The sequence below is a fragment of the Ictalurus punctatus genome, chromosome 5, assembly GCF_001660625.3.
Source record: "Ictalurus punctatus breed USDA103 chromosome 5, Coco_2.0, whole genome shotgun sequence".
Taxonomy (NCBI): domain Eukaryota; kingdom Metazoa; phylum Chordata; class Actinopteri; order Siluriformes; family Ictaluridae; genus Ictalurus; species Ictalurus punctatus.
The window spans coordinates 17,186,188-17,200,633 of record NC_030420.2 but is presented as its reverse complement, the minus strand read 5'-3'; the positions used below and the strand labels follow the sequence as shown (position 1 = coordinate 17,200,633).

The 14,446-nt window shown below is 36.5% G+C and overlaps 1 protein-coding gene and 1 long non-coding RNA gene across 2 annotated transcripts in view; one reads left to right on the top strand and one right to left on the bottom strand.

Moving 5' to 3' along the window:
- LOC108265536 (citron Rho-interacting kinase) overlaps positions 1–14,446 on the bottom strand; it is a 139,162-nt gene that overhangs the window by 54,147 nt on the left and 70,569 nt on the right. Inside the window, exons 13-15 of the mRNA XM_017467973.3 lie at positions 11,205–11,402; positions 8,228–8,281; positions 5,321–5,518 (exon numbers count right to left, since the gene is read on the bottom strand). Of these exons, the coding sequence (XP_017323462.1) occupies positions 5,321–5,518; positions 8,228–8,281; positions 11,205–11,402 (450 nt within the window). The remainder of the gene's footprint in view (positions 1–5,320; positions 5,519–8,227; positions 8,282–11,204; positions 11,403–14,446) is intronic.
- Positions 6,791–14,323, top strand: LOC128632848 (uncharacterized). The gene is made up of 2 exons (XR_008396449.1): positions 6,791–7,670; positions 7,787–14,323. It is a non-coding gene; the product is annotated as an uncharacterized LOC128632848 (long non-coding RNA).

Here is a 14,446-nt window from a genome sequence, read left to right as displayed (position 1 = left end):
TATGGCAAAGGTGTCGTTTGGATGTGAGGTAATATCTGGGCAACACAGGTGAACGCACACCAACATCTGAAATTCAAGTGTACTTCCTGACAACCATCTTGGATTTTGTTTAAAAAAAGTGTTTTTTCACCAATCCTCCTACAAATTTTGTCCAATCCTCACCAAATTTGGCACATCATCTTTAGAGTTAGCCTCACAAAAATATCAAATGACTTTTGAACATTCCAAACATTTTGCCCGTAATGGGATAAAGAATCTGATAATTTAGCCGGCAAAAAGGAAGTTAGGCAGTATCTTTGCAACGACTTTGCACACTGACACAAAACTTGGCAGACATTTCAGTACCATGACCTGAGTCTATGCAACAAAACCAGTAGCACCTACTGGTCAAAAGTAACAATAAATGCTTAAAAAAAAAAAAAAAAAAAAAAAGCTTACATCTAACTGCCATTTTTGCTACTCCTCCTCCAATTTTTGTCCAATCTTCACCAAATTTGTTACATCATCTTGAGACCTGTTGGAACAAAAGTTATCAAACCATTCTCCTGTAACACACTTTTTTTTTTTTTTTTTTTGCAAATGCAAAAAAAAAGGATGTGAGGGTGTAACTCAGCAAAGCATCTACATATCATCATAAAACTTTATAAGTATCTTCAAGGCCAAGTATCTTCAGGCCTATTACCTCAGGCTGTGAAACAAATTTCATGCCAGTGCCACATACTGGTTAAAAGTAACAATAACATGCTAAAAAAAAAAAAAGCTTACATCTAACTGCCATTGTCACGATACCAAAAACATATCTACGATACTATACCAGCTGAATGTAAATCGTAAATGGCCTGCTCTTATATAGCGAACTATTAAACCTTACCGGTTCTACAAAGTGCTTTACACTGTTTCTCATTCACATCTCCAGAGATGTCATTCAAACATATTCTTTATTTCTTCTTTTTAAATATATATATTTTTATTTTAATACAACCAATTTATATATGTCACCTTTTCCAGCCATGCAGAGTTAAATTTGCATTTCCAAGGCATTGCTTCGTCTTCATCATAAAATCAATATATTCTGGGTGAGTGACAGGAGCATTTCTGCCAAAAACTTTCAATGGAAAGTTGCTAAATGTCACTAGATGATGTCATGCACTAATTAGCATATTCATATTAGCATATTAGTGTCAGCTCTTTACATCTGTTTGCTTCTTATTTGCTCTCTGTACTTACTTTTGATATTTTAATACAGCCGAATTCCCAATAAAGCTTTTCTTATTTACATATTTTTCTATTTCTATTGTCAGACAGCAGAACGAGTATGACATAGTGACTGAAACGCAGTCCATCAAGACTACATGTTAACCATCAGTCACTTTCAAGTCAATTCCAAGCTGCTGCTCTGCACTGCTAAAATCCTGATTTTATAACCGCAACATTGTCTGACAAAATTCTTGACCACTCTTCCATGCAATATTCTTTCAGTTGCAAGATATTTGAGGGTTTTCTTGCATGTACTGCCTTTTTCAAATCCCAGGATTTTTACAGGCGATATAGATTTCTTGTCATCTTGATCGATCAATACCGATCCAGATACCAATCTTGTTTAAGCTTTAATCAGGACATCTATCATAAAGAGTTAAATGTACGCTCTGCTCATGGTCACTGTTAATTGAATTAAAATAATAGCAATGAGAAATACTGTTGGTTAATTGATAATAAAATAATAATAAATAAAATGAAAAATAAATAAAATGATAATAATAAAATATTTATTTTTAAATATCTTAAACAAAGAGTCCTAATTAAAAGTAGACTAACACAAACAGGATCCATATTAGGAAAAATAAGGAAATAAGCCTACTAAGCTACAGTCGCAAATGCGACTGAAATGGTCGCATTGTAGAGCCCTGAGAGCACATTATTCCAAAAGGCCTGGTCTTTGCCTATATTGCCTTTACTCATTGGCAAACTGTAATCTTGCAAAGGCCTTTTCCTGGCATGTCTCCCATGCAGATCAAATTTGTGCAATCTCTTTCTGATTGTAAAAGTATTCACTTTGACACCAACAGTTGCAAGACTTACTAGCAGATCATGTGATGAAACTTTTGGGTTCGTTTTGCATCAGACAATCTGCTCTTGGGCTGAATTTGCTATCATTTGAAAGTGGCAGTCATTTGAAATCTGCACCACTTGTAGATGATGTTCCTTACAGTAGAATGCTGTAGTTCAAATAATTTGGAGTTCTTTTAAAATCCTTTGCCAAACTCTCTCTCTCTCTCTCATATATATATATATATATATATATATATATATATATATATATATATATATATATATATATATATATATATATATATATATATATATATACATACATACACACACACAAAGTCCACAAATATTTTGACAGTGATAATGTATTTGAAAAGAAACAACTGAGATGCAATTGAACTGCAGACTTTCAGCTTTAATTCAAAGGGTTGAACAAAAAAATATCATGTGAAACGTTTAGGAATTGCAACCATTTTTATACGCAGTTCCCTTATTACAGGGGTTCAAATGTAAATGGACAGATTAACATAATCACAAATAAAATGTTAATTTTTAATACTTTGTCAAGAATCCTTTGCAGGCAAAGACTGCTTGAAGTCTGGAACCCATGGACATCACCAAACACTGGGTTTCCTCTTTTGTGATGCTTTGCCAGGCCTTTACTGCAGCTGTCTTCAGTTGTTGTATGTTCGTGGGACTTTCTGCCTTAAGTTTTGTCTTCAGCAAGTGAAATGCATGCTTGAATGGGTTGAGATCAGGTGACTGACTTGGCCATTGCAGAATATTCCTTCTCTGTACTTTTTCATCCCATCATTCTGGTACAGGTTGATCTTAGTTTCATCTGTCCAAATAATGCTTTTCCAGAACTGGGCAGGCTTTTTTAGATGTTTTTTTTTGGCAAAGTTTAATGTGGCCTTTCTATTCTTGAGGCTTATGAATGTTTTTCACCTTGTGATGAACCCTCTGTACTTGCTCTTGTGAAGTCTTCTCTTCATGGTAGACTTGTATAATGATATGCCTACCTCCTGGAGTGTGCTCTTCACTTGGGTGGATGTTTTGAAGGGGTTTTTCTTTACCATGGAAAGAATCCTACGATCATCAACCACTGTTGTCTTCCGTGGACGTCCAGGCCTTTTTGTGTTGCAGAACTCACCGGTGAGTTCTTTTTCTCAGAATGTATCAAGCTGTTGATTTGGCCACTCCTAATGTTCCTGCTATCTCTCTGATGGATTTGTAAAAAAAAAAAAAAGTTGTAGCCTAACGATGGCCTGTTTCACTTGCATTGAGAGCTCCTTTGACCACATACTGTGGGTTCACAGCAAAAGCTTCCAAATGTGAATGCCACACCTGGAATCAACTCCAGACCTTTTACCTGCTTAATTGGTGAAGAAATAATGAAGGAATAGACCACACCTGTCCATGAAACAGCTTTTGAGTCAAATGGCCAATTACTGTTGGTCCCTTGAAAAAGAGGGGCTACATATTAAAGAGCTGTAATTAATAAACCCTTCCTACAATGTGGATGTGAATACATTTAAATTAAAGATGAGAGACTGCACATTTGGCCCATATTCATTATTTAACTGTAACTTGAATATGTTTTGGTAAACAGTCAAAATAACAAAAATTGTGTCAGTATCCAAATATATACAGAGCTAACTGTGTGAGTGTGTGTGTGTAAATGTGTATATATATATATATATATATATATATATATATATATTCTAAAAAAAACAAACTTTTGATTTAACCTCGTGACGGCACGTCAAATCGTTTGATGTGGGCGTAGCCACTTTTACTTAAATGGCTATTGAACGAAATGAGATACTAACTCTTGAACGGAATGAGATACTTTCACCAAAATTTACATACTTATGCATGGGGCCAATCTGAGAACACATGTAAAAATTTACTGAGCATGACCAGTTGGTGGCATGATAACAAGAAAAAACAAAACAATTCATAAGTAATTCATACCGTTTTAAACGTTTGTAGAGGGACTGGACACTTTTACTGAAATGGCTATTCATTTAAGTCTTGAATGGAATGAGATATTTTCACCGAACTTGTTAGATTTATGTATTGGCTCAATCTGGGGTTACATGCACATAATTGTGGATCTTGGCCATGTGATGGTGCTATAACAGGACAAAACGCTAAATATGGACCCATTGTTCCCCTTGACTTGACATCTTGCACGAAGTGTCTTTGTCCAAGTTCCCATTAGTGTCTATGAAGACAGTTAAGAATCTTGAAAAACATGGCCACCATCTGCCAATCAATGTTTAGCAGCTATTAGACAAGATTAATGAAGGCCGATATTACTTAAAATTATCTTGCTTTTTCTTTGATTTAGATACTTATAGGCTTGCACAATATTAAGTAATATCTTCTCACTGTCCTTAAAGGCTATAAATTGCTTGAACCCCGATAATTGCTGCTTGCATATATATTTATTATTATTTCCCAACATCCTAGTTATACTTCCAGTGGTATGCAACCCTAAACCCCATAATCTATATCGTATCTCTTTAAGATGCACTGGGTGTAATTGGACAGCTCTGTGACAGTTTTTAATTGTACTGCTGCAGTCTTACTACATCAAAATGACAGAATAAGAGGAAAGAGCCTGAGAAAGAGAAATGTGAAATGAGGCTCTAAATATATCCATGTATAGATGCCCCTGAGATGTCCAACAAAGCTGAGCAGAAGGGACCTAAGAGTGTGGATGACACATCTCTCCTTCCCACAAGTACCTATGATTACCATTTGCTTGTGTTATACAACAGCCAGCACTGAGACAGCGAACACCCACATGAACTGCCTCCCACACACATGCAACAGTTCCATGTTTCTCTTTCTCTCTCTCTCTCTCTCTCTCTCTCTCTCTCTCTCTCTCTCTCTCTCACACACACACACACACACACACACACACACACACACACACACACACAAACACAGGCAAATACACCCAGTATCTTCTATACACCATCTTTTTTTTGTGATGCTATGAAACAAAGGAAGCATCTTGCATTATTTTCTAACTTGTCAAATGTCCCTTGTAGAGGAATCAAGAGTAGTGACTCCTTTTCTCTGTTTGTATCATTAGCTTCAGTTATTTGTTTGGGCGCGTGGCTGCATTTCCACAAAATCTGTCAATCACCCCCTAATTATTTCTATAAAACAATTAAAGCTACTATAAAAATGTTATTGTAAAGAAGAAAATGGATTCTGTATATGTGTTCATGTACATATGTATGTGTGTGTTTACTTGTTTCTGGTTGTTGAGGTGCATCTCTCTGTCAGCCACCTCTCTGCGCAGGCGATCCACCTCTTGGCTAAGCTGCAGTCTCTCCTCATTCTCATCTGTGGCTTCATCCAGCTGCTTTGAAAGGTAGAAGTTCTGCCTGTTTAACTCTGCATTTTCCTGTGTCAGCTGAGTCAACTGCTCCTCCAGGTCAGTGATTACCTAAACACAAGTAGCCAAGATAATATGAGATATTAACAGCATGGCAATTGTACAAATAACTGAAAAGTAAGCTGGGACTTTAAGGGGTTACAGTTCACCAAGGTATGTGGAATGAATGGAAACACTACAATTATAGTAAGGCCTACTACATACAGTGGTGCCTGAAATAATTTTCCATATTTTCTATATTCTATTTCTGGATAACTATGGCCTAAAACATAATCAGACTGTTTAGTTAATGAAAGTAGATAAAGAGAGAACTCAATTTAAAAAATGAGGAAAAAATTATACATGGTCATTTATTTATTGAGCAAAATGATCCAATATTACATATGAGAGTGGCAAAACTATGTAAACCTTTACTTTCAGTATCTGGTGTGACCCCCTTGTACAGCAAAAACTGTAGCTAAACATTTCCGATAACAGTTCATCAGTATTGAACATCGGCTTGGAGGAATTTTAGCTCATTCCTCAGTACAGAACAGCTTCAACTGTGGAATGTTGGTGGGTTTCCTCAGAAAATGTTTGATTCAGGTCCTTCCACAACATTTCTATTGGATTAAGCTCAGGACTTTGACTTGGCTAAAACAGTAACCTTATTCTTCTTTAACAGTTCTTTGGTAAAAATGACTTGTGTGCGTAGGGTTTATGTCTTGCTGCATGACCCAGTTTTTCTTGCGATTCAGATCACAGACAGATGTCCTGACATTTTCCTTAAGAATTCGCTGGTATAATTCAGAATTTATTGTTCCATCAATGATGGCAAGCCATGTTGGCCCAGATGCAGCAAAACAGGCCTAAACCATGATACTACCACCACCATGTTTCACAGATGGGATAAGGTTCTTATGCTGGAATGCAGTGTTTTCCTTTATCCAAACAGATCACTTCACATTTAAACCAAAAAATTCTCATCTGTCCACAAAACAATTTTCTAATAGCATTTTTGCTTGTCCATGTGAACTTTAGAAAACTGTAAACCTGCAGCAATATTATTTTCGGAGAGCAGTGGCTTTCTCCTTGCAACCCTGTCAGGCACAACATTGTTCTTCTGTGTTTTCCTGATGCTGGACTCATAAAAATTAACATTAGCCAATGTTAGAGAGGTCTTTAGTTGCTTATAAGTTAAGCTGGATTCCTTTGTAACCTCACAGACTATTACACATCTTGGAGTGAGATTATATATATATATATATATATATATATATATATATATATATATATATATATATATATATATATATATATATATATATATAAGCAATATGAAACTGACTAATAACATTTTAGGATAATTACATCTCAACAAACTGCTAAAATATACTTGTCCTCTAACAAAGAACTTTATTCTTTGTAAATCTGTAGTTATCCAAAGTCAAGCAAATGCATAGAATGTTGCAGATGTAATGCAAAGGGTACAGGAAAAACAAATTTCAGAATAAAGCAACATGGTAGAGCAGTCACACAATGTGGCACTGGCTGATCTAGAGCCATGGCGAAGGCACTCAAACAGCTTGTGTGTGGGTGGACAGTAAAAGTAGGGCAACAAGATGAGAAGAGAAATATGGCTATAGATTACATAAGAATGAAGAGAAACCCAGAGGTGTTGCAGAATAAAGCTACTTTTAATATTTATTTAAAAAAGTAAAAATGGATTTAACCCCCAGAGATACGGTATCTATGGAATGTAATTCACTCAAACAAAATATAATATTAAAGTTTTTAATATCTCAGAATTGGACAACTTGTGCACCAGGAACGTTTATAGTAGGTGAACCACAGAATGTGGTTATTATGTTAAGTTTTATCTTTTGACCACTTATACACTACAGTAAAAAATCATTTCAATTACTAATGCTTTACCCAAGGTTTTGTGGTATCCCTGCTCATGTTGGTAACACATACCTTTAAATGAAACTGATTCACACAAATGTTGATTAACCCCAGAAAACATTGTAAATTAATTTCAAGCAAAATCATACACTGTAGAAGCCATATTCAGAGTAGAATTCATACTGAAATTGTACACATTGGTAGTCAAATCTGAGACATAACCACAGATGACTTGGGTGCTACAGACTTTGCTGCTCAGACAGTTGCAGTGAGTTGTGTGCATGGGGTGGAGTTTGCTGAAAATGGTGGAGTGTCACAGGTATGTGCAATTATGACCTTGAACCCATTTTTCTTATGCAATATTAGCACATGCAATGAACAGTATTAATTCAAGCACCACTGTCTGATAATTTGTTATAACTACAATATTTTCAGAAACACATTTTGGCATATGAATTGTCCCAGGAGAGGCCACAATTTGTTTATTTGATGTGCACAGAAAAGATCAGAGGAGACAGCATATTAATCTGAGGTAATATCTATAGAACTGAATTTCATATGGCATGTTGGTTTTTACATTGAATTCAGGAACCCCATCTACTTAAAGTGAACTTTAAAGTGAGCTTTAGGAACTCCATCTACTTAATGTCAGTTTAAAGCTCTGTCCTGAAAGCTTTAAGCAAGAAAATCTGCCAACTTTGGTGTTAACATGGATAATTTGAATACTGATATAAATTATGAACGTCCTTACTCTGAATATAGCCGCATAGTTATTAGGTTGAAAAATGCTGAACAGTTTCTTTAATATGGATTATTAACTGGTGCAAAAAATGTAGTCCAATTTTGTGCAGTTAAATCTAAAAATCAAAATCATACCGCACAGCTGTCCCTCAGGGCATCAAACTTTCTTTGGATTTCATCCCGGTGAGCCTTAAAAAACAAAACAAAACAAAAAAGCCACATCAGTTACATCCAAGAATGGGGAAGCGTGCACTTCAAGAGCCCACAGAACTCTATGGTGAATGTTGCAAAACTAGAGATTCAGCATTTCAAGAGTATAGTGAGTAAAACTATGCAGGGTGAATGCTAGGCATACATTCAGGCCCATAAATATTTAAACACTGACAAAATTATTGTTATTTTAGCTGTCTACCACATTAAATAATGACTATGAGTAATATGAGTGAATGAATATAAAGTGAAGACCTTCAGCTTTAATTTGAGATTATTTACTACATCCAAATTGGGTGAACAGTGTAAGAATTACAGCAAATTTTATATGTGGTGTCACCCACATACAAAATAATTGGACCATTGGCTGCTCAGCTGTCCCAGATGTGTGAAATTTTCCTCATTATTTCACATGCAGATTAGAGTTGATTTCAAGTGTAGCACCTGCACTTGGAAACTGTTGCTGTTAATTCTCAAAATGAAGTCCAAAGAGTGGTCATTGCCAGTGAAGCAAGTCATCCTTAGGCCAGAAAAATCAAAACAAACCAAATAAAAGAGATAGCAAAAAAATTAGGTGTGGCCAAATCAAATATTTGCTACATAAAAGAAAGAATGCTCTGGTGAGCTCAGGGACACCAAGAGGCCCAGTCATCCACCACAGAAAACATTTGTGGTAGATGACAGAAGAATTCTTTCCCTGGTGAAGAAAAAAAAAAAAAACAGTAACAGTTGTGCAGATCAAGAACACCCTCCAGGACATAGGCATATATGTGTCATCAACAATTTAGAGAACTTTTCACCAGAGTCAATACAAAAATGATGCCACATAATTTAAACCATTGTAAGCCTCAACACTAGGAAGACCAGGTTAGAGACATCATCCTATGGATAGAGGAGACAAAGATCAACTTGTACCAGAATCATGGGAAGAGAAGAGTATGGAGAAGGGAAGGAACTGCTCATGATCTGAATCTTACCACCTCAACTTATGCCGTGGGCATGGCTGCGAGTAGAACTGATTTCTTTATATTTAGTGTTGATGTAAAAGCTGGCAAAAGCAGCAAGATACATTATTAAGTGTATAGGGCTACATTATTTGATTAGATTCACACTTGCTGAAGGAAAAACTGAAATGCCCCAAGAACAAACTTGACCTGGGAAGAAGTTTCACCAGGGAAGAAACTCAGGGTCTAGTGATGCCTATATCTTCCAGACTTCAAGCAGTCATTGGATAAAACGATTTGTGACCAAGTGAATGACAATTTAATTTATGATCATGTAAGTTTTTCAAATTACTTTTGGTCCCATAAATAGGGGAAGGAAAAAAAGCTAAAATAACAATAACATTGTCAATGTCCAAATCTTTGTGGACCTGTCTGTATTTCACTTGATAGTGTAATAAATATGTAGGTTCAATTCAATTCAACCGAATATTATTTTATTTATTTGTATATTTATTTACTTTTAACAATGGATATTGTCACAAAGCAGCTTTATAGAAATCTGGATATAGCGTCTATATCCAGATTTATATAAAGCTGCTTTGTGACAATTTAGATCTCAGTCTGTTCTATTGAGTATTATAGATACAGTCATGTGAAAAAAATAAGTACACCCCATGGAAATTGACATCAGCATGCTGGAATTTTTGACCACTCTTCCATGCAATATTCTTTCAGTGGCAAGATGTTTGATGGTTTTCTTGCCTGTACTCTCTTTTTCAAATCCCCCACAACATTTCAATGGGATTCAAATCTGGACTTTGACTAGGCCATTCCATAACCCTCCATTTCTTCTTTATGAGCCATTCCTTGGTGGATTTGCTAGTGTGCTTAGGTCATTATCCTGTTGAAAGGTCCACTTTCAGTTCAACTTCAACTTTTGGACAGATGGCCTCAGATGGCCTTCAAGCACTCTTTGATATGATGCAGAATTCATAGTTGAATCAATGAATGCAAGCTGTCCAGTCCCTGACGCAGCAAAGCAACCCCAAACCATAACATTCCCACAGCTGTGTTTCACAGTTGGTATGAAGTGTTTCGACTGAAAAACACCTTGTGTTGTTCTAATGTTCTTTTTAGAGAGTAAAGGCCTTTTCCTGGCACACTTCCCATGCAGGTCAAACTTGTGCAATCTCTTTCTGATTGTAGAAGCATGCACTTTGACACCAACAGTTGCAAGACTTACTAGCAGATCCTGTGAATAAATTTTGGGGTTCTTGGAAACTTCTTTTTGCATCAGATGGCCTTCTCTTGGGCTGAATTTGCTGGGACAACCGATCCTGGACAAATTGGCAGTCGTTTGAAATCTGCACTACTTGTAGATGATTTTCCTTATAGTGAAATGATGCATTTCAAATAATTTGGAGATCTTTTTAAATCGCTTGCCAGACTCATAGGCATCCACAACCTTTTTTCTGAAGGCCTTACAGAACTCTTCTCGGCATGATGACACCACACACCTCCATAGCAAAGGGAACACCAGACACTAGATATGAGAGGGGTATAAATAACCAGGTTCTAATCAATGGAACCCAATCTTGAAGACCTGATTCTAATTTTATGGATTTGAAGATGTGATAAATGTAGGGGTGTACTTACTTTTTCCTTGTGACTGATCAGATTTGTTTCTTTTTTTGTTAATTTAAAAATTGTGAAAATTTCTAAAAAAATTTTTTTTCAATTTTATGTCATTTGATAGTGTATCAACTTTTATTAATAGGCACTGTTTCAAAGAGGATCAAATGTTTGCTTGTCCAAATATGCACAAAACAAAACAAACCAGCCCCCCCCCCCCCCAATTTCCATTTGGTGTACTTATTTTTTTTTAATGACTGTATGTCATACTTCTTGCCCTTGATCTCCAACGTTAATTGTTTTTTATTTAATACACTTTATCTTACCCGGAGAACAGTGATTTCCTCCTCTGCCTCAGCAGTGGTCTCTTCTAGCTCTGTCTTGGCCTGCTGTAACTGGCTTTCCAAGGCATGGCGCGCAGCCTGCAGACTGCTGATCTGAGACTCTCTCTCCTGTAATGACAGTGTCAGCTCTGACACTTGCCTCTTTAAATCCAGCTTCTGCTCCTCATGTTCCAGGCCGATCTAAAGAGGTAAAGGGATTTTTATTAAGCATAATTATGTGCCACAATTTTTCTGTTGTGTTTTATTTCTATGTTCAATCCCTTCATTAAGAAAGTCTTTTTGTCAATAGGGAAATTATGAATTGTTAACAGTAACTGATGGGTGTGCAAAGACCTCCACGTATCAATAGAAGTGAATTTGATCATTAATGAAAACTGATGGAATGAAAACTACATATAATCAGTATAATAATAATAATCAATAATCAGCTGATAGTTTAAAAACATCCGATGATCAGGGCCGATTATATCCTGTCAATCAAAAGAGGGCGGGAAAACATCGATTTCGTGTTTTTTGTAAAGATGATGTCTCTTGTGTGGAATGATGACAAAACTGCATTTTGTATTCTTTGTAATCTCTGCACTGCTAAAATTTTACACCGGAAGTTGCAGCAGTGAAGCGGGAGTTTTGGCGTCGAGTCCAATAATTTTTTTTCCCCCCGCGTTGCTCGAGCTGAGTTAAAGTGCCAGTACAAGGTCAAAAGATTTATATAAAGAGGAGTTGACAAAAAAGTAGCTATATATATATATATATATATATTGCACATAAAATATATTTGTAGAGTAGCGTATTTCATATCCAGTTAATGTTAATATATAAAAAAAATTATTTTATATTATATATTATACCAGTTACTTCAATGATGAAACAGAAATGTGTTTGTTTGTGGTGAGTGAATGTGAAAGTTTTTTTTAGAATTCAGTCAATTAATTATGTTAATATGAATTAATAAAATTCAATAAGTTAAGAAATCTTAATTTAATCTTCAGAATTTAGTTAATGTGTTCTTGTTAATTTGAGTAATGTGTTTTCTGTTTATGAGACCAGTTACTGTGAAACAACTTGTTGAAATGGAAAGAATAAAGTTATTATTTGCATTTCTTTCAGAATTGTGGAATTAATTATTATTAATTTAAAAGAAGGCATAAAAGGCAGAACTATCGGTATCGGCCGATGTCACTCTGAATAATCGGTTATCGGTATCGGCTGAGAAATTTTGTATCAGCGCATCTCTAATTGTCACGTAATCCACATAAAGAGGATTTAGGAACAATGCAATCACAGTTAAGAGCTTTATTAAAGAGAGGCAGGCAGATAAATCCAAATCGTGAGACAATAGAATGAACGAAATAACAGGCAAGGGGTCAGGCGATCAACATACAGGCATAAACGAGGCAAGGCAAGAATCGAAAAAGAGTAACGAGAACTAGGTCAAAACCAGAATAAACAATCACGGAATCAAGGCTTGGAAATGACAGAGACAATGAAACTGCTACAAGACATTGTGAATGAGCAGTCTCTGTTATAGTGTGGTGTGATTGTGAGTGTGATTGGGAACAGGTGTGTCTGACTAGTGTTCCGGAGAAGGTGAACATGTGTGTGTGTGGGAAGTGTAGTCCACAGCGGCCATGTTTGCAGGCCGCAATGCAGGATGGGAAATGTAGTCACTGGTTTGCTGTGACATGACACTAATAAGGAACCAACGATAATTTCACCTAGGTTAGAACCTTGTGAGATGCCACATATTATTGATTGTTGGAAATGTTTCATGTTTTTTTTTCTTCTCATCTACCAATACTGAATTTGTTTCTGATTTTATAAACCTCATTTGTTCATTTACTTCAGCAACTGCTTTATAATGGTCAGGTATCTGTGGCCTATTCCAGGAACACTTGGAGTGAGGTGGGAATACACCCTGGAAAGAATGCTTCCACATTGCAGTACATACCCCCCTACACACACACACACACACACACACACACACACACACACACACACACACACACACACACACACACACACACACACCTACCTTATTTGCACCTACAGTCAATTTAGCATAGCCAATCCAACTACAAGCATGATTTCTGGAAGTAGGAGGAAACCAGAGAACCTTCTAGAATCTTACATGAACATAGGGGGGATATCCTCTGCAAATACTGTAACCAGAGCTCAGGATTGAATCACTGACCAATGATAAATCAGTGGCAATAGTACCGACTGCGCCAGTGTGCCACCTCAATTACAGTCCCCTCTGAAAATATTGGAGCAGCAAGGTCTTTTTGTGATATAAACTGAAGACATTTGGGTTTGAGATCAAAGCATGAATATGAGATGTTATATCAGAATTTCAGCCCCCCCCCCCCGATATTTACATCTGCATGTGTTACACAACTAAGAGCATGGTATCTCTGGTGGCAGAACTGTTCTTTTGGTGATCAAAATATTGGAACAGCCTATATCCTCTGACATCAACTGTTGCATTTTTCTTTGTGATGCCTTTCCAGGCTTATACTGCAGCTTCTTCTTTTTTTGGGGGGGGGGTCGTTCAGTTTCCCTTCAGGAGGTGAATTGCATGCTCAGTTACTTTACGGTATGATGACTGACTTGGCCAGTCTAAAACCTTGCAATTTTTCCGCCTGATGAAGTCCTTTGTTATGTTAGCAGTGTCTTTTGGGTCATTGTCTTGCTGCATGACGAAGTTCTTCCCAATTAGATTGGATGCATTTCTCTGTAAATTGGCAGATAGAATGTTTCTATAGATTTCTGCATTCATTCTGCTGCTACCATCATTAGTTACATTATCAATAAAGATTAGTGAACTCGTTCTAGAAGCATGCATGCAAGCCCATGCCATGACACTATCTCTACCGTGCTTGACTGATGAGCTTATTTGTTTTGGAATATTACGTATTATTAATATATAATATATATTATTACAATTACATATATCTGACAGTAAAGAGTTTCAGAGTCGTGGAGCAGCACTGCTAAAGGATCTGGACCCCATAGTCAGACGAACCGAAGTCAGACGAACCGAAGGTATCACAAGAGAGAGAGAGAGAGAGAGAGAGAGAGAGAGAGAGAGAGCGAGAGAGAGAGGAACAAGATCTGTGGTTAGGAGAATATATCTGAAGAAGATAGGAAGGTGCTATGAAGAGCCTTGAAGGTCAATAACAGAATATTGCAATCAATTTAACAGGGAGCAAGTGAAGTTGTTGGAG